This window comes from Falco cherrug, chromosome 10 (genome assembly GCF_023634085.1).
Source record: "Falco cherrug isolate bFalChe1 chromosome 10, bFalChe1.pri, whole genome shotgun sequence".
Lineage (NCBI taxonomy): Eukaryota > Metazoa > Chordata > Aves > Falconiformes > Falconidae > Falco > Falco cherrug.
In genome coordinates, this window is record NC_073706.1 from 25,627,133 (window position 1) to 25,653,917 (window position 26,785).

Here is a 26,785-nt window from a genome sequence, read left to right on the forward strand (position 1 = left end):
AAAGGCAGACTACATTTTCCAGATTGCAGCTGAATTATGTACAAAGCCTACTAAGAAGCCATAAATTTCACAACCACCACATGCAAGATTATGATTCAGGCTATGTTTGCTTTAGAGCACAGTGTTTGTTGGGTTAGAAAATTCAATGGCTGTGAGACCTAGTAGCCCCAGAAATGTCTTAATCTTGCTGCATCATGTGAACACATATCTTGCATAGGGACCAGAACATCTATGAAACATATTATTCAGCTAAGCATGGTAGTTACTATGTAACTGCATTATGGAAAAGCAGCGGAGGAAATAAGGATTGCTTTTTGTATGAGAGTTCTTCAAGTGCTCCTGCTTCCTTCTGTGGGGCAGCAAGGGACAAGACAGCGTACACCAGACCTAAGCTGATGTGTCTGCTAACTGCCATGGTACTGAGTGTCAGGTCTTCTCATGTTGCTTTGTGTGATTTTAGTCATGCTTAGACAACCATTTTACAATGTTAGAAGTTCTTTATTATGTCAGAATAAACCCTCTTTATTATGTCAGATATGAAAACTGAACTATATTGGCAAAAAAGGCTACTGCAGATGAATACTTAGATTTTCATCTCTGAAAGCCAAAATCTTTATCAGCTTCAGGTGAAACCATTTTTCCGTGATCTCTTCATCTGCTTTACTCCTGTTAACAGTTAAGGTGTACCACAGTGCCTAATTGTTGCATTGGTATTGTGTCTCTGCTTGTTTTGGACTTGAGCTTCTAGATCAGGGGTCCTCAAACTTTTTAAACAGGGGGCCAGTGCATGGATGAAGTGGCAGGCAGTCATCTGCGGCTGCTTGGTTTCCCCCCCCCCCCGCAAACCCCTGGTGGGGGCAGGGGGCAGGGGGGTTCTGTAAATACCAGGGGCCAGACTGAGGACCCTGGGGGGCCATATCTGGCTCACGGGCCGTAGTTTGAGGAACCCTGTTCTAGGGTGTCAACAGCTACTATTTGTAGTGTCTCCCTTCCACATAGTGCCCTGTAGGAAGGTTTTGTACTGTGCTTGACTGCAAGGCAGGAACTTTTTTTCAGTGTTACATGAGTGAAGTAGCTTGTACTTTATGGGTAATGCTTGAAGAACCTTTCACCCCTTATTGTCTTGACCTCTGTTCTATTTTAGTGTAAAATAGTCTCTTTGTAAAACATACATTATGTGTGGTTATAGGAAAGCAAATGTATATAGCTAAATGTCCCTGTCTCAAATTTGTATTTGCCAATTATTACATAATAACAACGAACCAGTAGTACAACTGACAGGTATGCAGTGATTCTAGAGCAGAAAAATATTAAATAACTTTAATAAAATATTGGTGCTAGGTTTGCTTAGAGTAAAGGTGAATAGTAAAATATGCCATTTCCTGGATTTCAGCTTTGCAGATGATGTGAGAAGCTGCCCAGTGACAGATACTACAGCAGGATGAGGTAGCAACGTGTTCTGTCAGTGGTAGCATCTCAGGGAGTTTGATTAAATGCTTAGGCAGGATTTCATGATCTCTTCCAAACTGTGGCTGGCATCTTGTTTTCAGAAAAACAGAGGTGCCCCACCACTCAAAAAGTTGCAGGTACTACCTGGGAGCCAGTTGATCTTGGTGAATGAAAAGAACGGGTATCTGGAAGTGTTGTTTTGGCCTGCAAAAATATTCCTTTACAGAACTCACTTTTAAAATGAAGATTGATTTTATTTATTTAATTACTATAATTGAGCAATATTTTGAGATGGTCATGTATCACCAGCTCTTCACTGAAAAAGAATAACCTTTACACATTAGCCAGCTTAAATCTATGAATAACTTTATTGGGAAATTAAATCTGCATAATAGTTTTAACTGATCAGTAATTTGTCTTCAAAATAGCACCTTAATTGGAAACCAAGATTATTTACTCTTTAATGTGGATATCTGAGCTATAAAATTAGAAGTTCAAAAGAACATTCTTCTTTTTAGAAAAATCCTTTTAAAAGTAAAGATAGAAAAATCTTGGAAGTAAATGCAAATAAATTGTATCTGCATATATGTGAAATGCACTGACATGCTCATCAGCTCATGTTTGTATTTATGCTTTCTCAGAACCTTTCAGTAAAGTGTTCTGTTTTCATTTTCTCCTGTCAGAAATCTTTGAAAGTTTCCTTGCTTTCTTTCTGGGTAGATATAAGGAAACTTAGACAAAAGTAAATTTCTTTTTTTACTATAACATCTGTTATAAACCTGTAACTGTAATGAATACTGTAAATAATAATTTAAAATTATAATCTTCATTAATCTTTCCTACTCATAAAAGCTTAATTTTTGCAACTGCAGCAATATGAGTTTATTGTATACAGGTGTATCTTTTAAGCAAGCTGAAAATTTAACTCTTACATAACCATTCTCATAAATAGACTTTACCAGGCTTTTGCAGTTCATTTGCAAAAAGAAAGTAAATAAAATAATTTGCTCAGAGGTATGGCTTGCATCTTCTGTTTAGCTGCTGAAATACATAGGTACAGTTGTTCTAGTCTGCAACTTGGTTGAAGTAAGTACATAAAAGTTTTCATAGCTTCCATGACCTTTTACCTTGGAGGGTGTATTGACCAACCACTGAACGAGAGACAGAAACAACTGTTCTGAATGTAGAAACATTTGTTCTCAATTTTGTCAAAAACTATAGATATTACGTTAATTCACACTAAAGAATCAAAAATAACGCATGTTGTTCATAAGGTTACATATTGAACTATATAAAGGTTTTCTCTCCCATATTCCTTAATACTGAATTAGTGTAATACTAAAGACAAAATGGATTTATTTAAACTTTCTTTGTCTTCCTTCTATGTGTGCCTGTACCATGTCTGCCTACATAAAGCGTGAATGTCATTTATATGTTTGTGGTCAGTACCAGTTCTGCCTATGTTCACTGTTTTTATGCGTATCCTACACCTAAAGGAGATTCTTCTGAGGTTTTCAAATTTGTTTTTTCACATCCTCACACTTAGTACCTTGTAACAGAGATCCTGGCTAGCCCTGTATATTTTTAATCCTGGAGACCACCTCTCTGTTCTCTCTCAAGAGGGTTAGCTTAACAAAAACTTAGTTTTCAAATAAGTCTTGATCTTTTTTAAGCAGATAAAGAGTTCCTGTGCCCTCCGGCTTACACAGATGAGTTATAAAGTTGGGTCAGAAAACTTGGTTGTACTTCATTCTTCTAGGAGGTGTTGAAGCCCAGTGCATAAATTTCGAATGCTGTGCTTGATAGCCACTCAGTACTGTTTACTTTGTCAGCAGTGCAACAAAGGTAGAAGGCAGAAAATTTATAATCATAGAATCATTTTGGCTGGAAAAGACCTTTAAGATCATAGAGTCCAACTGTAGTAAAACATTGTTCTTAATCTAGGTCTAAGTCAAAGCTGCAGTTCTGTCCTCACAGAACAATTAAATCCACCTGTGTGCAATGCTTTTTGTTTTCTTTGAACCAGAAATGTTTGCATTAGAAAATTATAAAAATTCCAGGATTAAATATTTGCCCTTCCTTTTACTCCCTTGTTTGTGTTTATGAGGTATCTATCATTAGTAGATATCATGCCTAATGTTTAGCAGAAGAGAAAATTCAAGCCATCCTGTTACAGTTGTTTTCAGTCTGTGTCTGTAGGCTATTGTCTGGCGAATACTTTCGAAAGAATTACAGAAGCTAACAAGGAAAAGTGATCTAATTATAAAATAGGCTTGAATTCACTTTGTGGGGAACTTCTCTGTTCTGAGAAATAGAATAGTTTAGGGTATCAACCTTTAAAGAAAGATTAAAAAAAAAAAAAAAAAGTAATACGGAGCTGCTCAAGATGTGGTGTTTGTGTAAAGCAGAGCGTACAGTGTGACATTTCCATTCTGCATTCTCTTATGTTTGTGTAATTCATTTTTCCCATAATAATTACATGGGTTTTTTCACACAGTATTAGTAGGAGCCAGTCTTTCAGAACAGTTGTTTTATTCAAGTTTTGCTACAGATTTTACAGCTATCCATTTATATTAAGATAACTGTACTACCTAACTGTTTCCCGGGGTGGGGATAAAAATCTGAACTGCCATTTGTACTGTAGATGGCTGACATTCTTTTGCTCTCCACCTGTAGGAACTTCCAGCCCCTTTGCTTGATGACACCTACAAAAATGAATTGGGAGAAGAAACAACAGCTGTTAAGTCTGGAGATTTTCAGGATTCTATGAAAATAGCCTGGCGCTACCAAAATTTACCAAAATTGGAGGTAATTAGTATTTCATACATTTTTTCCTCTTGTAATCAAAATGAATTTGCAGAGCAAATGCTTTCCAGTAGAATCTAGACAAGAGAACTGAACAGGATTGCCTCCTGAGGGTAAATCATCGTCCACCACTATATTTTTGATTATTAGAGATACAGAGAGAAAGGGATTCTGAGAGTTCGCAGGAACTAGAAAACTTAATACAGACATTAATAATTCAAAAGTAAAAAACATTAAAGTTACATGGGATTTTTCAATGAGTATTATTAAATTGAAACAGCTTTTTACAAAAGTGTGAATAAGTGGGTCACTTGCAAACTTTGCCTGAATTTGGTTGTACACAGATTACTTAAGTAGGTTTAATCAACAGTACTTACTAGTTCTCTGTAGTGAAAGTACTGTGTCGATGCAAGCTCTTGACCTGCTTATCCATGTGCATAACAACTAAAGTAAGCACTTGAGATTATATCAACTTCACTGTCACTAGAAACTAATCACTGTGCAGGGAGAATAGAAGAAACAAGCCCAGTGGTCAGTCTTTCAGAGTTTACAGTTGTTTGTGAATAACGTATCTCCTGTGGCTGGTGACTTCCTTATTTAATCCAGTAGCACAATCAACCTTTAATAAAATCAGAGCATTTTTTTACTATCGAGAACAAAAAACTTGTCTATACATTTTAGCCTACATTTATAAATTCTGTTTTAGATGTAGTCATAACTGCCTAGTAAGTTCAGTCATATTCTTAAAAAACATAATTGGAATGTGACAAAATGATCTTACAAGGCCTGGCATGTTTGGTTTTCTGTGAAATTGCACAGACATGGCTATATAGTTGTATCAGAAAAGACTTATATATGGTGACATGCCAAATCAAACAGCCTCCAGGGTAATCATATAATCCACAATAATCAAATTATTGTGGAGCTTGCTGTGCCACTCTGAACCATCCCCAAAATAATTTGTCTGTTTTAAAATCTAGCAGAATTCTTCATACATTGATATGGAAACAATTGCATGTTGTTAACAAATAGTGTTCTGATGTTCTAAGAAAATAGGAAAACATAAATAATACAGTTAGGTGTGCACTCATCTTCTGTAACTTCACAGAAGTAATCACTTCTTCCACTAATACAGTATTTCTCTGCAATACATAACATACTTGTCCTTGATTATGCAAGATAGAATAAAGTGGTCAATCTTTTGTGGACTGTTTCCCTTGTTATCATTGTCACTTTCTGAATTGGATGCTGATCATTCTGAATAGTTGAGGTACAACAGTTTTTATGTTTATGTTAAATTTATTTCAAGAAATAAAACTTGCAAATAAAAGTCTAATTCTTAGGCTATCTATACCTTAAAATTCCTCAGGATATCCTACTAAGTGAAAAACAGTTTTGAAATTGATATTACTCAGTATTTTATAATGCAATTATAAAATTTTGGTGCTGTGCTAAGTTAATTTGATTGGTGAATATACTCCATTGAGAAAAAATCTGATGTTGCCTTGCAGCACTCTGGATGTTTAATGCACATAGTACTATCATTTAATTCACAACTTGGTTGTGATTTATTCTGTAAGTTTTCTTTTGGCTAAAAAAAAATAATGTTGAATCAAATTTCAAGGTGCATTTTCCAAACTGATTGAACTAATAAACTAGTACATTTTCAGAAACTGCTGTAAAATAGTTTCAAGTATGAAAGAGAAAAAATAGCTTTGCTTTTAACTAGAACTCTAAAAATGTTAGCAGAAAACTTTTCCATCCAGTATCTGGCTATACATGAAGTAAGAATGCTGAGTAAAAGCTGCCTATGGTATTTTTGATGCTTAGTTTAGTTTTCATTTCTAAGTAATAAAAGATTTTCATTCATAGTTCACATATTCCCTTCCCATTTATTAGACCTCATACGGACTAGCAAGGTAACTCACTTATGTTCTTATGCATGGTATTTATATTAGTACTCTTCATAACTATCACAGCTTCTCTTTACATATTGCATATACCTTGTACATCAGAAAAACATGGATTTATAAGAAATGTCTCAGAGTAACAGGTCATGTGCTTGATGCACCTTTGCCAGTTTGTAACTTTCATCTGTATCAGAGGTTAATTTAATGTAAACTTTTGAGTATATGGATGGCCTATTTTGCAATGCAAGACAGTGTGGGTTTTTCTTTTCTTTTCTTTCTTTTTCTTTTTTTTTTTTTTTTGAATGAACTGCTTATGTTCTTGGGGCAATATATAAACTGTCACAGCATGAAATCAATTTTCTGCCTTGATTCATCCTAAATCTGAGATTTCTAGCACATTAGTATTGCAATTAGAAACATTAACAGCAGACGGTAGCATAAAAGCACGCTCTGGTCACTGACAATTCAGTGTATTTCTCCTTGTGCAAAATAGGAATCCAGGAAAGAACAGGCTTGAGCCTTCAATCCAGTGATAAATTTATCAGATCAAACTTAAGAGGAATGGAAAGTCTCTGCTCCGCACTCTCCATGGTCATTCTGCTAAGGCAGATTATTCATGCTTACTTGATTCAGGTAGGCTTTTTGCAAGCTTCCCCGCTAAGCCTGGGAATGCAGTACATTGAGGCCTATTCATAGGCTTCTGACATAGACCGAGCTTTTATTGCATGGTGTTTTATTATAGCCAAATCCTAGTCTCCACCCAGTTTGTAGGCACTGTGCTTATTCTTTTGAATCAAGAGAGGTTATCACCTACCTTAATCCATGCAGCAGGGTGGATTAAGGACACCAATGTGCCTCAGGATTCTCAAAGAGGATCCTGGAAACTTCTTGTTTCTTCTTTTTTGCTGTCTTTACTAAACTCTGTTGGGCCTCAGTAAGGATTTGCATCTGAAATGGGCAACCTGGAGCTTTTCTCAATGAAGACATCAGATCAAAGTTCAGTTAGTCAAGGCCTTTCTAAAACATTAAGGGGGCTTGGAAGTACACAATAAAAAGATGAGCTCTGGCAGAGATTGCAGTAAAAACATTCTGATCTGTAATCCGGATAAAGAATAGATTATAGGCCAAAGAACAGCTCCTGTTTAAATTGCTTTCAGAATCCTCGTTTTAAATTAAGTTACATTTTACATTAAAAATATTCAGATTTTGACAGATTGTTATGTTTTGTTGGAATTCCTTCTTTAACAATCAGGCACTGATAGTAAAATGGAACACTGACTTACAGAATGTGGCTGTCTTTTTTTGAGTAAAACTGATCTGCCTCTTATGGCTAGATGTACATGAGCAATTTTGGGGGCTTTTTTCATTAAAAATGTTTGTTTTAATGAAAAGTTTGGGTTTAGTTTGGTTATTTTGTTCTTTTTGTAGGAAAGATATTGTGTAATTGTTACTAGTTATATTCTCTTGATAACTGACAGGGCCTAACATCCATTAATCAAATAATTTCAAAATATGTGCTCTAAATCAAATTATTTTAATAATATTAACAGTTTAGTATATTTTTGGTAAGCTGAAGCATGAAGTAAAGTTGTGCAAATACATAGCATGACTGATTTCGGAAAGCTAACTATAAATACATGGCTGTGTCTGTTATTGTCTGTATTCATTCATTTTACTGTTACAGTACTTATTTTATTAGCAAGACCAAGATTTATGAAAACCACAAGCTTTCTGTAACAGTTGGAGTTGGAACTAAATCATTTGTTGCTCAACACACAAAAATTATTGGGATCCCATTACTGTAATAATTCAGTATACCTGACATCATTCCTGTATACAGCGAGAGCAAATGTTGAATTTGGAGCAGTTATTCCAGAGAATGTTCATTGCATATACACACAAGTCTGCTCAACTTTCAGATAGTAGAGAAAACGTATATATTGGCCAGCTTAAAAGAAAAATCCTTTTACAGAATATTCTAAGTTGTTATAGAACCTATTGAGAAACATTTCAAGGCATTGAGGGTATTTCTGGTCACTTTTCAAAAGTAATTCCACACTCTTAAGTACAAACAAAATAGCATTTAATTTTACCTACCAATCCAAACTTCTCTTCAGAACAACCTTTAAAAGGCATTCTGTTCTTCAGTGTAAATATGTCTTCAACATCTCCCTTACTTTCAGTGCTTACCTTTTCTGTCTCACCTATTCTCCTTCACAACTTTTGAGAAATTTAATTTTATTTTAATAATTTATCATTTAATATGGGAGGTGGCTCTTGACTGTTATGAGGGATTCAGCTTAGCAGTAAGTCTTAGGAGTTGGGAAATAGAAAAATGACTTTATTTTTGCACATGCCTGCATTGTACAGTGCACACTTCAGATGCAGTCCAGGCTTAGAGCAGTTGTCCTCAAAATAAAACAATATATGGTCTTTCTTTTGACCTGCAAAGCTGCTGTTAAAAGTCTAGGATCCAGCACCTTTCTTGGTCAAGGCATCATACCAGTTAGAAATATTGTGGGTTTGATTGATACTTGTATTATGAAACTTGGTTATTCAAAATGACCTTTCTTTTTCTCAAAAGAATTAGAACCATTGATGAGAAATATTCTGGTCAGGAGCACAGCGATGTTTGTGCCATAACCTAAAGATCAATTTTAATATTGCTTTGGTAATCTCTTACTCCTTTACATTGTGTACATTAAGAAATACTATACAGTGATTTGCATTTGTGCCAGGTGTTTTCCTTCTCTGGAGGAAAATAACTTGCCTCTGAGGTTTACTCTCCTTGACTGTTCTTTCCAGAGTAGCTTTTTTCTTTTAATGGGAAGGGCAGTAAAGATGTTAGATTTGGGGGTTTATGATGTTCTATATACCCAAAATTGAGAGCTGATAAAAAGTATCTTCATTGTAGTAAACCATGGTTATTGTGTGTAAGGTCTATGTGATGCTTAACCTGCTATTTATTCCAAATTCAAAAAATTAAATGTAGTTTTTAACTATTTCCTCTCTTGTACAGTTTTCTGTTAAAATTAGATATATGAAGGCAATGGTATTTTTTCTTACTGATCATAAATTAAAAAAGTGAAACATTTCAAAGTCAGCTCAAAATGTTTTTGTAGCACCATATAATTCCCAGATACTGAAAAGTCAGATAGGTGGAACACATCATGGTCTGCACATTTCATATATCTGGCCTTTTTAAATTTGTGATCATAGGTCTAGAACATGTGCAAAAATACATTTCTTTAAGTATCTGACTGCACTTTGGTGATGCAACTTGGAACAGTGAAGGTTGAATTCTGTGTGAAAAATTCACATTATAGAATGTCAACAAAGGAACCAAAACTTAATAGTATATGCTTGAAGTTTATGCTTAAACTGAATGAGAAAAAAAATCCGGAAGTTTCTTTCAAGTGTGTTTCTAGTTAATGATTGTCTTTTGACAGATAATAATTTAATAATTATTGTAATCACTATTGTTGTTTCCACAGGCCAGCCCAACAACATCTACAAAGTTTGGCCATTATTATGACGTTTCTAAAACAATGTCTCCAGAACTGTTTCAGTCCATAAAATGGCACAGTTTTTACCTTCCTGAAGAATTATCTTCACAGCCCAAAATGAAAACGTGGTAAGTTGTAACACCACATGCTTTTGTTGTGTGTTCAGATTTCGTCTGCATTTTATTGTAAAGGATTTTTTTGCTTCATACTTGCTGTGAAAAATCTTGTAGCCACACATGGCTCGCAAGCAGTTCAGCTGTGGTTCTCGAGTCAGTGCTACATGCCATGACTGGCAGCAAAGCTACTGTGGCACAGAGACAGCTCAATATACTGACTCCTCCACTGTGGGAGGAAGAAAGTTGGCAGGACAATTAAGGCAGACATTACTGGGGCAGCCTAGGACACAGCTGCATGTTCAGTCCAGTGCTGCTGACAGCTGAGTGTGGGGACTGGGGAGAACTATTATTGTCTGTCTGTCAACTACTCCCTGAGCACCATGCCCCATCAGCTTTTGGAGATGTGTCTGTCGGGTGGCTATCGGTCTGAGGAAGATATCCATACAGTTTTAGGGCTAAGACAACAAGCCGTCCTTGACCTACATAGCTTAGAATGTAGAAGAACATAGTTGTGATGGAAGAAGTTGTTACCACCCCTCCCTATCAAGTTAAAAACTGTAAAGGCAAAGAGGGAAGTGTGCTGAGTCACATACGCAAAGCAGTGGAGAAACTTCACAAAATAGTGGGGAAAAATCACATTAGTTCTATGTGACTTTTACTTCTTACATCCCACAGCTTCACCTAAGGAACATACTAAATACTGTGAATAGAATTACAATAACTAATTACGTCTTACACAACACCCTTAATTCCAAAGAAAATCATAAACTTCTCTAAATGAGTAACTTTTTATAGTTTATGTCTTATCAGTAAGGAATTACGGAAGACCAAGAGAAAATGAGTGACAGTAGCAAAGACTCATATAGCCTGTAGCACGCACATCCGTTGTATCTTTTTTTGGAGACATTTTTATACTTTATTGTGATTAATTTTCATTACAGTACGCTCAAAGATAAAACCTGAGTTTTATGAAAGAAGCACAGTATGAAGCACCTTTCTTGGAGCTGTGGAAAAGCAAAAGCCAAGTCTCTTTGTAATTTGTTTCTGTGTTACATGATCAAATGTGTCTGATTTGTAAAAATACATTTTTAGGAGAAAGCAAAGAACTCATATTTTATCCTTTCTATAGTAAATATTTGAACCAACTTTATATATTATGAATTATTATTATTGTTGTTGTTATTGTTTAGTAGCAGGACCATAGAAGATAGACACAACAGTATCTGACAGATAAGTAGCAAGTGCTCATATTGTTATTGAGCAATTTGACTCCCTTTCTCTTTTCTCTAGTAACTAGAGTGTCTCATGAGTGTGCTTAATTCCACTAACTCTATGGCTGTAAAGTATTTCTACATTTTACATTAAAATAAAATTAACTCATATGTATAGTATAGTAAGAGGACTTTAACTTTTACGCATTTGATTTTATAAGCCTTACTTAACTCTGATATTTTCCTTGTGTGCTATCCTGACAAAACTTCATCATTCTTACCATATGAATTCTATTCTTATTTTTAGTTTTAATCTAATGGAAAGATTAGATTTAGTTAATTTGCTTGGCAAATTGGTAGAACACAGAGTGCTGAAGTGAGAAACATGATCAAATAAAGATGGATTTTGGAAGGTTTATCTCCCTTTCTTCTCCCTGCACCCACATGGGTCTCTTTCAAGAGGCCTCTCCTGAGGAAATTAAAGAATTGTGGTGTTGGGAGTAAAGGCTGGCACCAAAGTAACAGACAACCACCATTCTAAATATAGTTTTCTTAGACACAATGCAAAGTGATAAGGGACAGGGAGGAATAAAGAACACATTGGGAATAGTGAACTCTCAGGCAGAAATCTGTGGGAACTGTGAAGAGTGGGCTGTATCTCTTTCTTCATTTACAGTAGATCATTCATCTTCTGACTTTGATTGTTGTCTTTCCTGACCACAAGCACCACTGGTTTTGGATTCCCTCTGTTAAAAAGGTTGCTGCAGCAGGTCAAGGTTAAGACAAGATGGGAAGAATTTTTCAGGATTACAGCCTCTGAAATAAAATTTAACTGTAGAGAAATGGAGGATTTAAGATTCCCATAATTACAGTCATTCAATTTTGACACACATTTAAAAAATAAAGTGAACTGGAATTTCAACTTTTCTTCATCAATATTGTATAGTTGGAGTTCTTAAAAAATGATGGAAGTGGAGAAAAGCTCTTCCTCCCATTACCCCAGTCCCCAAACTGATGTGCACCTAGCACAGTTAGTATCAGCAAATTGGACCACCCAATTTGCATAAAGCAAGACAAGGTTAGAAAATACATAAATGTTTTCAAACTGGGACCTAATGAAGTCCATCAGTAAAACATATAGAATTGTCAGAGTTCCACAAAGTCAAAAAGGCCAAAGAAATCCCTGTCTTTAAGGAGAGAAGGTGAAGACATCTGTGGGATAACATGCGTGCTCCAAAAATTACCAGAAAAAATAATATATTCTATTTTTGAGCTTCTAGGGTGGTTTCACCCAGTATGTTTCCTTTGTTTGCTTATGGGTATTCAACTGGGATAAAGTCAAAAAGCTCTAAAATGAAACAGGAGATACTCTCCATTGATAAAGTCTGTTATAATGTCAAAGGAGGAACACAGCCTGGTTTGACGGCTTTCTTTTTGTCATGTTGATTGTTAAATCCTTATCTTCTAAATAAGCTGTCACTGAGTCACAGTTGAACCTGAGTGAAGTACCAGGCTTTATCCCAGCGTTGGGTCTGGTAATAATCTAGTACTAATTTGGCTTGATATGTATCCTGAGTAATGGGTATCTTTCTTGCAGTCGTAATGTCAAATTTGGAAAAAAGACTAAGGAATAATTGCATGCAGATTAGATAATAGAAGTAGAATTTAAGAAGATTTAGGTCAGTGATCTGGAATAAACTGTATGGAATTGAGTGAAGACATGTCAAATATCATACTAGTAGGAATAATTAATTGAACAAATAAAATAGTCTAGCAGGTCTCCAGAAGAAGATCTGAAGTTATAAAGTGTCTTGAACATAGCATATATTAGCAGTGTTGAGTGATTAATGCTACCAAACAGCATAATTTGAAAAGCATGGAGCTTAATGTGAAAGATGTGCAGCAAAGTATTTCTGTTCTTCTCAGCCATAACAAGGCTGCCCAGTTTGTGATGGAATCGTTCAAGAGAACTCTGGATCAGCTAAAAAAGGTTGTGAAAACGGGTATGCATCGAGAACTGGGATCTGTGGCCTGTGAGGGAAGAGTGGAAGTTCTTGGACATATCTAAGGAAAGTCTTGAAGCACATTAAAAATTGACATGCAGATGGTGGTAACTGATGTGTGCTGAAGGTAGGACAAGCAGTAACGGGCTACAGTAAACTGCAGCAGTAGAAATATGGGCTGGAAATGAGGTATTTTTTCTAATGATTAGCATGGGAAGAAGTTTCCTTGCAGACACAAGTTGGGAGTATTGTAGAATCTCCATCACTGAAAATTTCTAAGGGCGAGTTAGGTAAATATCTGTCAGACCTCCTGAGGTCCTTTTCATCCCAATCTTCTATGATTCTTTAATACACATTAGTCTTAGTGTATTAAGTACAAAACTAAGTATGAACGTTACCAATTATTGCGCTGCTCCCAAAACATGTATAAGTTTACAGAAACCCAATGGGCTTGTACTGTATTTTTTACAAATATTGTGATTAAACTCTGAATGAAGCATTCCTTTCTCAAGGAATTAAAATGAGCTCACAATCCTGTCAGGATGATGTCATTAAATAAAGTTTATAAAAAGGAGAGGGAAAGGTTATTATTTTGTTGACATTACTGTTTGGAAAATCAATACAATGCTTCTGGCTTCTAAGCTAACCTCAATAGAAGTAAATAGAATAGTAAAAATTTCTGTTCTCTTGATTAACTAGACAATGATTTGAAAGAAAATAATATGATAGTTACAGTTAACCCTTCCAATAGAAGTCAACAATTTGTATTAGTTCTCATCTTTGATTGCCTGAAGGTCCCACTGAGAGCCTGAGCTAACCTCTTTTGCTGTTACAGTGAACTAGGAGCATGGACATGGCAACTTTACAAGTCTCCACTTTGAGGATGTAATTTCTTAGATGTAAGGTTCTCAGACTGCAGTCTGAGGTGCATCGCCAGAAAACCACCTGGTCGTGTAATGCCAGTTACCTCTATAGCACTGTGAAATCTCTATAATCTATTAGGTAGACGGTACCTCAAAAAAAGTACTGATAGCCTGGAAGGAACTAAGAAAAATGTTACAAATATGACTTGAAATTCAGAAAATATCTAAGAGTATGATTTTTCAATGTAATTTCTCAAAAGAAGATTGACAGAAAATGTGTTAACACTGAAAGCTGACAAATCCTTCAAAAATAAGGAGGCACTTTAAAGAAAGGGGATAGTTTATTATTGAAATAATTTACATTAATAGGCTATGTATTATGGGATGTTTGTGAAAGATTTCATTACTTTCTAAAGGGTATACTTTGCAAGTTATGTATCAGTATAGATACTGCTAAATGAAATTTTCTGTTAAATCATGTAGGAGTGCAGATTAAAATTAGTGATGGTTTTGCCTTTTTTTTTTTTAAATCTAAGAATGTTTTGCTTTTGTCACTCATGCAGAGGTTGAGGAAGAAGTGGAAACTGATAGTTTTGCCTAATATATAATTTTCTGTAGGTAAATGGTATTGTTGATTGATGATACCTCTTTATTGTATTAGAAGTCGCAAAAATTTAGGAATTACAGGGACAAAAAAAGAAAAACTCTTCCATCTTCTCAAAATGTTTCCACCTTATTTTAGCTAACGTGAGCCATTCTAAATATTTGTAATGCAGCAGAGCACAGCATGGTTTAAGTTCAGGCTGAAATAAATTGTTATCGTCCTGTAACTACAGCCATTGAAGAGGCACCTTAAATTATGTAGTCATTGTGGGAAGTGTATCTAACCCAACATACACATTCCACATTGAGGTCATAAGCTATATATTCTGCCATGATGAGCTGGTAATTGTAAAAAAAGATTTTAGATGCTCAATATATATATATATACGTTTTATTGCACTTTTTTGATTAAATTATCATAGTACTGATATGAATAAGGCATTCCCTCATTATTGTCCTTTTTGGGTTTTCCTGATAGAGACCTGCTACTTTTGTATGTAATCAATGTTCCTCAAAGAATGTACTTAATCTCTAACTTGTTAGATGCACCTAGCATTCACCTTGTTGACTAGCCTTACTTTTCCTTTTCTTTTTCAAGTAGTGGGTGACTAGCTTTGGAGGTCTTAGGTTTCATTTTTCCTCCTTGACATTTGGAACTGTTTTCTTCCCCCACCCTTCTTTCGGAAGGGGTGGGCAACAAAACTATCCTTTGCACTCCTTTCCTTTCACCACTCAGGGATGTAACAGCAAAAATCAGATCATGCAGTTAAAGCAGAAAATATACAAGACAAGTAATGTACCACGTTTTCCTGTATAGCTAATACGCCTCTAACAGGAACAGTGAGTATAGGGAGCATATATTTTACAATTGTTGGAAAACCAGTGCTGCTTCTTTTAATAAGCAAGGTCCTTTGTCATAATGTTTTGTGTCATAAGAGCCATATATTTGTAAAAAGAACCAACTCATAGAATTGTTTAGGTTGGGAAGGACCTTTAAGATCATTAGGTCGAGCTGTTAACCTGGCACTGCCAAGTCCACCACTAAACCCTGTCCCTGTGTGCCACATCTACATGGCTTTTAAAAACCTCCAGGGATGGTGACCCAACCACTTCCCTGGGCAGCCTGTTCCAGTGCTTGACAACCTTTTGGTCAACAAATTTTTCCTAATATCCAATCTAAACCTCCCCTGATGCAACGTAGGGCCATTTCCTCTTGACCTATCACTTGTTACTTGGGAAAAGAGACCAACACCCAGTTTGCTACAGCCTTCGTTCAGGTAGTTGTAGAAAGTGTTAAGGTCTCTCCGCAGCCTCCTTTTCTCCAGACTAAATAACCCCAGTTCCCGCAGCTGCTCCTCATAAGGTTTGTTCTGTAGACCCCTCACCAAATCATCTTGGTGCTCCTAATTCTCTAGCGTCACATTAAGGAACATATTTTATTTAAACTGTTCTTCAGTGAGTGAACTGTCTCCATAATTGTAGCTAATGTCTATTGCAAGGTAATTAAAGTGCTTTCCTTGTGGGATCAGAGATATAAAGGCTTCATTTGGGCCAGAAACTCTTGGTCATTTTTAGAAATCATGTATGTCTATACACATGTCCCTCTTCCTATCCATACAAGCACTTGGCTTCTTTATGGACTTGCAAAGAAAGGAGATTCTTCGACTGATTAGGCAGAACTAAGTTATTGACTGGCCTTTTATTTTGCAATTAAAGATCAGATTTGGAGGTTATGTGCATGATTTGTTCACCTTTAAAGTTTGGATCAATCTTTCTTATCTTTCCTGTGTTTTTGTATGCATGGATGTGTATCTGCTTTTTGAGGGGGGGAGATGAGGAGTACTGTGTTTGCTCTTCTTCCTGTAGTTCTGGTACCTGATGGCTAAATTAGGTTACAGGGTCCCCTTTTGGATAACCACTCAAGACAGATAGAAGTCCATTGCCCCATGATAAGTATTAATTCAAAACAGATTGGGATATCTGTTCTAAAGGAAGCAGTAAATGGGACTAGCTGTTCGGTGCCAAAAGAAGGCATAAACCTTCTCCTTATCTCATTATTTTTTATGTTAGTGAAGGGCAGTTATGTCCTGGCCCTAATGCTAGGACCAGGTCAATGAGGTTGTGCAGTTGACAGCACTGTTTTCCTGTTGCTGTTGCTAGGATATTCTGGTGTCCTTTTCATTGCATTGCTAATGCTGGTACTTAACAGGAAGACAGAAATATCCTCTGTGATAACTCCGTGCATCACAGAAAAAGTTTACTTTTTACTCCTCTACTTCTATCCTTATTGTTCAGTTGCAATTACCAGAAGAGAAAGTTTGATAAACAAGGGAACTAGTTTTTCAATAATACTTGTAAGTTTTACCGCAAGTTTTACTTTTTTGGAAAAAGAACACGTTTATCTAGAGTCTAGATTTACTGATAAATTTAGAACAGGTTTGACTGTCTTCCCTAATGGGGTCTCCTTATACATAATAAGGCTATTTGTCATACCCTTGATAACTTAACCTTTTTTAACTGCTTAGAAACTATCAACAGAGAAGTCAGAGGCTCCATTGTAACCAGGATACCTTCTTGCCAGCTCCTGCTTTATCCATTACTAAATTGCTAAACAAAAAAAAAAAAAGAGTAAAGAAGGAATTGTTTAAACTCATTATCAGAATTAAATGGTGGTTAGTAACAAAGCCAAAAAAAAAAGACTTGAAATTAGAAAATAAGAAATACCTTATTTCCTTCCTTAAATATTATGACAAACATTGCCAGAAGGGTAATGCAACTTGGTTTTAGAAATACTGTTTCCACAATATTTATTTACACAGCATGGTTCAAATTCAAATAAACCATTAATACTTTAGCAAGAAGTAGAAGAGCAGCTATTTTTAGGTTTTAAAAAATCCATATGCATCACATTATTTGCTTTAATTCTTTCTTTGCTGCAAATCTTTTTCTGATGGATTAATTAGAGATCTCTTTTATTTGCTTGTTTTAATTTTGGGACTGTTTAATTCTGCTGATGCTTTAGGTATTTTATATTTTTTATCCCCTAACTTCTAAAAGCAAGTTAGTAATAAATCAGGAATTGAAGTGTGTTGTGATTGTAGTATATTCTCTGGCATCCCTGTAGATAGCATGGTGATACTCATAAGCAAAGTGGTAGATACACAAGCTTGAAAATGCTAGTGTGTGGTAACAAAGACCGCAGTCATCTTTTCTTATTGCACATACTGTGTTCCGGTGGCTGTGGCTATACGATAGTTGCAAACTCCTTCCTAATATTGGTGAGCAGCAGTTTCTATCTTTTGCAAAAGGACAAAGGGATATCCAAAAGGATACATGAATGCTTCTGGTTATTGTGAAGTGTTGCAAATTCTCTGCAGCTCTGGCAAAACTGGGGAGAAATTGCAGCACTGTGCAAGCAACAAGGGTGGTGTGTGTGTTGCAGTAATGTGACGACATGGAAAGAGAAGACATTTTGGTTAGCATGGAGGCTAAAGCCCTCTTCCCTTCCACCTGCCCTGTAAACTGCCACCTGCTAGACAGTATAGTTATAACATTTTACACAGCCATTCCTTTTGCAACTAAATGCTAGGAAAGTAATTGACTTCATAAGCAAAATTTACTCCTTCTTTTGTTTGAGATGCTTTTTTTTGTATAGCAAGGCAGACTTTACACATTATATGTCACGTTGCCAGTTGTTTTCAGCTGTGAATTTCATAGTATTAAATTATGAAGGTACATCAGTTTAACCAGTAGCCTTCTAGGGCACGAAATCTGACAACAAATAAATGGAGTTTAATTTGGAAGCTTTCCCTTTTATTCATATCTGAGAAAGGTCATCTCTTAATGTTTTCTGACATTGAGTATTGCAAAACTCAACTTTATTATGACTATATGACTTTTGATTGTAGATGTTTATAACTTAAATATATCATTGAGGGGATCGGGGTTGGGTTGATACTGTTTTCTTGAAAGAAATATAGAATTCTGAGTTAAACCAATGGTAGAAAAGACAGGTTTGTAACTCAAGTGCTGCTCAGAAACGTTGTTGTACGTGCAAATGTATGAAAGCAAATTTATTTGGGTTTATTTAGGCATTCATTACTAAAATACATTTGGATAATATTTCTGACTCTTACTGAAGTAATGGGAATAGCTTCATTCATGTCTGGACCAGGTGATCTTTCAAGGTCCCTTTCAACCAGGGCTGTTATTAGACCAGGCATATAAAATGAGTGGAGCAAGTAAGAATATTTTTAGAGGCAAATTTTTTGAAACAATCTGCCATATTTCTGAAGTACACAAAAAGATTTGAATCCACAATGCATGATGGTAATTAGTAAGACTGGAAGGAAATGCCAAAGCTAGAAAAGATAGAACGGCTTAAACTCGCAGCTGCAGTGAGGAACCTACATCAAGTCCAGACACACAAGGCAGTATGTTCTATGAGATTTAAGAGAACAGTATATGTTCTTCAGAAGTGAACAACTGGCTTGCTTTTTTAAAGTAAAGATTAGGACTTTCCATCCTTTGTATGCGTTAGCCTGCAGACTGGAGAGCACGAGCATATCTGAAGAAATGCTTTGGACATGCAGGAACTGGATCTTCTAAGACTTCGACAAAACAATTTGCTGAACTTTCATTTGGTTTTAAGTCTGCTTAAACCCATTTTTAGCCACTGGTTTGCTGCTCTTTTTTATTTTTATTTTGTTGTATTTTCTAAATAATACATAAAATAGATTCTACCTCACAATTATGCTGTCTTGCAAATGAAGCAGTAATAACACCTCTATGGATACAAAATAGCGTAGCAGGATGTATCTTATGCTCTGGTGTGGTATCAGAAAAAATACTAAAAAACAAAATTAGCTATGTGAACTTTTTAATTGTGAAAATATTGTCTTTTTTTGTCTTTTGTTGGTTTTGATTATCATAGCAGTTGTATGTATGAAAATTTGCAGTAATAGAAAGTCAACTGTGTCCATCAGGGCATTGATTAGGTATACTTGGAATAACAATTGGGTAGATCTTTGTCAGTTATAGAAGATTAGTAGTGTGCTGGTTTCAACTTTAAGTTGATACGTTAAATCATTAATCTTCTAGATGTAAGTGAGCCTGACATAATTAAGTTATCTTAATCCCTGGAGATTTTAGCTTTCACTAAATGTCTGAGCACTGAACTAGTTGGCATTAAGCAATCACAACTGCTTATAATGTCAACTTTATTCAAAGATGCTTGGCTTTTTATTTCTACAACACCTTTTTTCTATATGACCCTTCCAAACTGAAAGCTGTGTCTACTTATATTTATTTTTAATACAGCTGTTAGAAACATATATAGGAGAGTATTAAAATGTGTTACTAAACTATTTCTTCTTACCAACAGTAATATGAACAGTGCTTACACAAGGCTGCTTCAGTCCATTCAGAGGATCATTTACCAGGAAGGGTTTGATGGCTCTGATGCCCAGGTACTGAAGTCCCTCATACTCTTCTGTAATCCTGTAACTAATGTTGTTTTCTGAATTTTCAAGGGTGGCACAAGGAGGTCTTGGAAAAAGTAACAAGGACCAAGATGTTTCTAATCATTGCTAAAGTGAACAAGCAAATAGTGGGGTTCATATTTTAATGTGCATTTGGAGTTTTTACCTGTTACAGATACACAGACTGTGCGAGAAAAAAACTGTAAGCCAGCATCAATAAAATGCATATTATGTGCAATTAGCTAATAAATGGATTGTCAAATATAATCTAATTAAGGAAAACACATTTTCCCTTATAGTATTTTTTTCCAAAGTTGCTCTAGCCATAATGTGTTCAAGACTTTTGTGACTGAACATTAAATCTTAAACTTCCAGATTTTTTCACCATTGGCTTAACCGGAGTGAATTTTTTAATGAATCAAATGGTGTGCATCTTTATATAGTGAGCATTGAAACACAAGTAAAGAAATAAGAATGCTTTTTCAACTTACAAAGCAAAACAGCGTACAGGACTTCTGAAGATTTCTGTACTCTTCATAAATCATACTGTGGGTAATCAGAAACATTTTAAGCATAACAATATAGGCGGGAAGCCCTTTTCTAATTTGAACAGTGCCCTATGTATTATTCTTTGTCATATTCAGTAATATGCGAGTCCCTTGGAGTAGATGGAACTAAACTAATATATTATATATATGTATATGTTTAATTGATAGGTGGTTATCTTTATTGTTGTATGATGGAAATGTTACGGTGTTAGAAGTTAATTAGTATAGGTGCTGGAGAGCCTCAGAGAATATAATATGAGACTGTGTACTATTACCAGTTGAATATCTTAGAAATCATTTTTGCAGGGAAGATAATGTTGGAGTGTATATTTTTTGTGTCTAAGAGTATGTTTTAGCAATGTTACCTGCGCAGAACACTTGTGTGTAAATTTAGGTTATTTGTGTTTGGTGTTTAGTCTGCTGAGATTTATGGGAGAGCTTGCCTTCCCTTTGGTGGCAGTGCCAGTCTAGAGAAGTATATTGGTCCCTGACAGGCACCTCTCCCCACTTGCTGTGGTAGCCATGGCAACAGGCATGTCATCCTACGGTAAGGCACCGTGCACAGGGATGCTCCTCCCGCACGGTGACAGGTCCTGTGGAAGCCCGAGAGCTTGCTGGCTGCAAGGAGCAGCGCTGAGAGAAACAAACACCCTGCCAGCCTTCAGCCAGCAAACAACCTCCTACTGAAGAGATTAGGCTGGTGTTTCTTATTTTTCTTTGTATATTCCTGAATATTTTTTTACATGTAAAAGAAAATGAAGGTTGGTATTTTGGGGGGTTCCTTGCAAGCAGGGAAAAATTAAAGATATGGATAGTTATTTTCTGTACTTGTTCATTGTTTCAGAATGTCTTGGTAGTGTTAATAAAGCAAAACCAGAACTTCAACTCAGTATATGTTTGCTAAATGACATATATAAGTTTCTGAGGTGAAGCTTTAAAAGTTAGAAAAAGAGTCTTTTTTCAGGCCAGTTTATCCATCTAGAAATCCATTAGCACTTGTGTAGTTGTTTCTGTTTCAAGGGAGATAATGCATATGATTTCCTGGATTGGTTTCTGTTACTTTCTTTTAAGATTCCTCTTTTCCCCATGCATCATCCTTCTTTGTACACTCAAGTTACATACATTTAGAAGCAACATGTAATACACACTTCTTAAAAATTACGTCCAGAGTTGAATGTAGTTATGGCCCAGAACATGCCTTGTAACCTTTTATCATCCAAATCTCTGATAAATTAACCTCTCTGCTACTCCATATCCCCTTCTATTTACTAAGCCTTCAAGAGTACTTTTTTAGAAGCCAGATGTGAAGACTGTAGAGTAAGGACCAGCTTGTATTCTTCTGGACCTGTGTCCTTTCCTGTATATAATAATAATACAAGCTTCTGAGAAGTATGTGCATGTATGCTCATCTCTCCCAAATAATGCTTTCCATTTTGGGTAGGTCCTATTGGCAGTGGCTTTCATGAGGTTCAGAGAAAACTGCAAGGACCAAAATGTAGCAGGGAGGTACTGAACTTTCAAGAGATTTACTTACTGACTTTAAGTAGATCAGTTAGTCACTGTCTGTGGATGACAGAAGTTGATGCCACTAATTCTGAATTCTGTGTACTGTGAAGTATAATCCTTCCAAAATCTCTAGACTGTTGAGGTCTAGAAATGTGTTCCTTGTTTAATCTGGATTCAAAGGAAAAGTTTAACTTGACTGTTAAAACTTTCAGATATTTTTGGCTACTTTCACATTAGTATCCCAATGATACTTAGACTTACTACTCCTTTTTACGAGTATTTGATGAGGGGTCTGGAGAAAAATGATCAGAATGTGACTCACCCCAGCTGACAGAGGTTTAACACAGTTAGCAAAATTAGTGAAAACTACTTTTAGAGGTTTAGTAGACCTCTGAAAAATTGGTCAGGCATCTCTAGGACCTAGTATGATTAGTTAACATTAGTTTGATGGGACCGTTTGCTGTTGGCCCACATAGATTGATACTTGACTGTCCTGCATGACTTTGTGCGCCTTAGGACAATAATTCTGGTTTGAGGTATTAGGCTACCAAAAAGTGTGGTTGAAGTTAATCAAAGCATTACCTGTTTGTTCACACTGACCAGAACATCTTTGCCAAGATCTGTTTGCAAATGCAAGGTCTGAATGATCTATAACCTAGAAATACGAGTGTGTTTTACATCTTTCAGAAACCTCAGAGTAACTCTTTGCTGCTGATCATTGAGCATGAGCCCTTTATAATTTGAGCATGGTTTAAGTTGTACAGAACAGCACTTTTTTGTTTCAGAATATTATGGGTTTTTCATGTTTGGCAACAGAACTTTCATAGGCAACTATATTTCCTTAACATTTCTTTGGTATACTTTGGAGTTCAAGTTGGGTGACTTTATTACCCTGGAAGTTGGGAAGGATTGTTTTTTTGTTGGATTTTTTAATTCTTCATAATCAGAATTCTTGCTGCCAAAGCAAACATTGTTACAAAAATTATATGCAAAAGGTAAAAAAAAAACCTAACTTCCAAACTAATGAAAGTATAAAAGATGTAGTGGTATATAAAAATTTTTTATCCTACTCTTTACTGCAGGCTTATTACAGAATATTAGACTTAACACTTTCTATATATTTCAGTCATGGAATAAGCCATTTGTCAGGGCCTTGTGGGCCTGACCGAATTATACTGGTAGAAATTCTGTTACTGGCCAGCCAAAATAAATACATCTGATATCCTCTGGTGTTTGAACAGCTTTATCTTTTACAATTCTTATGATTTAATATTGTGAAACAAGCATTTGTCATCCTTTATTCAATAAGAGAACTGATACCCTGATACAGTTTTTTCTCTGTTTGTTCTTGTGGATGTTTTTCATAAGAAAATGTATTTTTTTTTCTCATTAGAAAAGTTTCTGTAAGTTTTATGTATGTTGCTTTGAAATTTTGAAATACCAGAACACTTTCTCTGCATGGTCATATCCATTATATCTTGATAAAGTAGTTTTCTTAAATGCCTGATTTAGTACTAATACTTAAACACACATCAAGAAATGCATGAATCTGCCCTGTTTAGAAGTCACTAAAGAATATTAGACTAGCTAATATTTTTCCTATTCTTTAAAATTTAGAACATCCAAACCTAACAAATATACAGAGAAGTCAGGTTGTGTCGTATTACCCTGTACTATTATCCAGATCTTCATACTGTAGTGTAAAAAGTTAACTTTACATAAGTAAAGCCTAAAAGCCTGCAAAGCTGGAGACTAAAGAATCTGCCAGAGTTAAAACATACCACTTTCACAAAGATTGTAAGCGAATTGGCAGGTCATCTCACTGTGTAACCCACAGGGGTTGGATAAATGCAGAGCCATGTGGTACCAACTGTGTATCACAACTTGGGCTCTGTCTACCCAATATGGAGAAAGAAGTATTTATAAAAGTAGCCTCTTGTCTTGGCAAAACCTTTCATCTGGATTTCCAGAGCAGCTGCGCAGTGTTTTGTGCTTGAGAGTTACTGTTCATTCCAGCTGGTAGAGATGAGTATCTACAGTTTATCAAAGCATTTTACTGTAATGAAAAGTACCTGGAAACTTTTGTCTAGCTAAACTAGTATGTAGATATATATATATAAAGCTGACCTTTAAGTATGAACCCTAAACTCTAGAAATGTATCTTTGATCACCTTGTAGAGGAAGTCTTTCAACAAGGGTGCTTATTGTCTCTCTCTCAGCTGATAGTAAATATACCTAAAATACTTCTTAAAGATCACCAGGAAGGGTCAATCAAATAAGCAGAAATGAGATCTGTCGTCATGAGAGATGACATTTTACTTTGCGTAAACAAATTACCACTCTGGCTTCAGAATCTGCCCCTTCAGAAAAGGAGCTTTATCAGCCACTGCCACGGCTGGATGCTCTTCTGCCAGCATTCTGCAGGGCAGCAAACACTTTAGCTAGGTAACACACAAGGCTGTTTAGGATTTTACATGTCAAAACAGCTTAGATTCTAGTGCCCGGTAGCTAACTAAAGCAGATCTAGAAACACTCATGTCAAGGACTTTCAGAAAGATGTAGTCCTTAAGAGACAATCTGCTGATGCCTCCATCAGAGACTGTTTCTCCATACCTGTGGGTAAACCTTCTTTCGTTAGTTGGAAGGAGTTGACAGGAATGTAGATGATACTTACAGACTTCTAAAACAGTGAAAGGGCCATGCATTGGTAGGCCACAAATGACCTTGTTCATTTAGAAGTAGCAGAAAAAGTGAAGCTGAAGCAAACAGAATAGTCAGGTTATGAAAGTAACACAGCAGAAAGTTGAAAACAGAGGCAAAAGTTGTATTTGATTACACTCAGCCCCTTCCAGCAGACCAGTTTAAAGCTGAGAGAAAAGATCTATTTTTTTTGCATGGTTTTCAAGGCAGTGATGGAGAAAAGAAAGGACATGAAAAATCATAGTATTACTGCCTTTTGTGTCAGAATATACATACATTTAGCGGGTTGCAAAATGCAGATTAGTAGTTTTCAGTATTTCCATGCTGTCTCTTACATTGTGCTTGTTTATCTGACATAGCATGATACCCAGTCAGTGAAAAAAATGTCATTCCATTTGTAATTTTTATAAGATCATCTGAGATTAAGCTATGATTACATAAAATATGTAATTATTATGGACATGAATTCTATAAATTGTAGTTTTAAAATACGTTGCATGCCATTTTCCTCTTAAAGTTTAAAAAATAACAAGTGGTGCTTTTCTTTTCAATAGAAAAAACAAAAGAATATTTTGCGGATAGGAATTCAGAGTCTGGGTTCCATGTTGTGGGGTGATGACATCTGTAGCAGTGATACTCCTGAAGATATTCATAGCCTTACAAAATTTCTGTATGTTCTCCGTGGCCTCCTCAGAAAATCTTTGTCAGCCTGCATCATCACAGTGCCTGCTCACCTTATCCAGGTAGGAATGCTGTCTTTGCTACATTTCATAGCTGACACATCAGTTAGCAAAAATTTAAAATTCATGGTAAGAAAATACATGCAAATCTGGACATTTTGAAAACTTTTTGTTCAAACAGCAAAGTTAAACATAACTTCACTGTAGTGTTTCTGTACTTGTGTGGGACAATCATGCTGCAAAATCTACAAAGACCTAAGTGTAAAACCATCTTAAGACAATTATGCTTTATGTGGGTCTTAGTCTTTTTTGAAAAACTAACAAAATTTCAGAAACTATTAAAAAAACAGAATCGTGCTAGTAATCTCTTCTTAATTTATTTCTTTTACAACATCCCTACATACTTTTCCACTGCCTTCAGAACACTGTTTAGAGTTTTGATTCCAGACATTTCAGTCCACTGTCTTAATCTGTCATGCTCATTATGATGATGTGTGATGTTATGATGATGTGTGCCAGGAACTGCAAGATACTGGTTTACTCTTTAATTCAAATATCCCCTTGTATTGGAACGAGGAGCAACCCAGTTATGGTATCAGAGTAATTTTCCCAACTGCAAAATCAGAAGCTGCTAACAGCACTGAGGGTATATGGAGACTTAAATGTGTCTTCTGGAAATAAACTTTTTTAGCAAAAGGAAAAATGCAGATAGTCTTTTTTTTCTGCAAGTGGTAATGTAACTTACAAAAGCAAAATTATAATTCACAATGAACAGAGAACCTATAATTTTAGATATTCATTTGATTTGATTATAGTAAAAAAGTACTGGATAAAACCTCATATTATGCAAAATGTTTTCATAGAAGATGAGTTTATCATTAGATTAAATCCTGTTTTAGGTAAGTACATGACTCTCACTTGAGTATTGCATTTTGTAAAGGTGTTTGAATACCTGCAAATGTTTTTTATCTAGATACCCTGATGCACTTTCTGCTTCAAAAATAAAGAAACGAAACAATTTTCTATTTTTACCATTGCAGTCAAAAGTGTATGAATATTCCTCTTGCAGTACAAGCCTCCATCTCCTTACTTTGCTGTTTTTAAATATTAGAGGGCAGTTTGCCTTCAAAAAGATTGACATTAGAATTTAATGCAATGAATAGAATTTGTGAATGTAAAATAAGCATCCTTCTTTTTACGCGTTGGAATTACCTGTCCATAATTGGGACATACAATTGGTTTCATTGTAGTCTTTTTTTATATATATATTATGTCAGTAAAAGGTATGATCAGATTTTAGAGAAGTCCAGAAACATCTCTGAGAAACAAACTGAAGGGCAAAGTTTTTTGTTTGTTGTAAACTTAGTTGATTTGGGGTTTATGCTTATAAATTCCATATAAATCA

The 26,785-nt window shown here is 35.6% G+C and overlaps 1 protein-coding gene across 2 annotated transcripts in view; it reads left to right on the plus strand.

Annotated features, from left to right (window-relative positions):
- The window catches only part of ELP4 (elongator acetyltransferase complex subunit 4), a 149,968-nt gene that overhangs the window by 26,550 nt on the left and 96,633 nt on the right, over nt 1-26,785 (plus strand). For both annotated transcript variants that reach the window (XM_027800991.2, XM_055723034.1), the window contains exons 4-7: nt 4,126-4,257; nt 9,659-9,798; nt 19,850-19,934; nt 25,255-25,443. In XM_027800991.2, the coding sequence (XP_027656792.2) occupies nt 4,126-4,257; nt 9,659-9,798; nt 19,850-19,934; nt 25,255-25,443 (546 nt within the window). The remainder of the gene's footprint in view (nt 1-4,125; nt 4,258-9,658; nt 9,799-19,849; nt 19,935-25,254; nt 25,444-26,785) is intronic.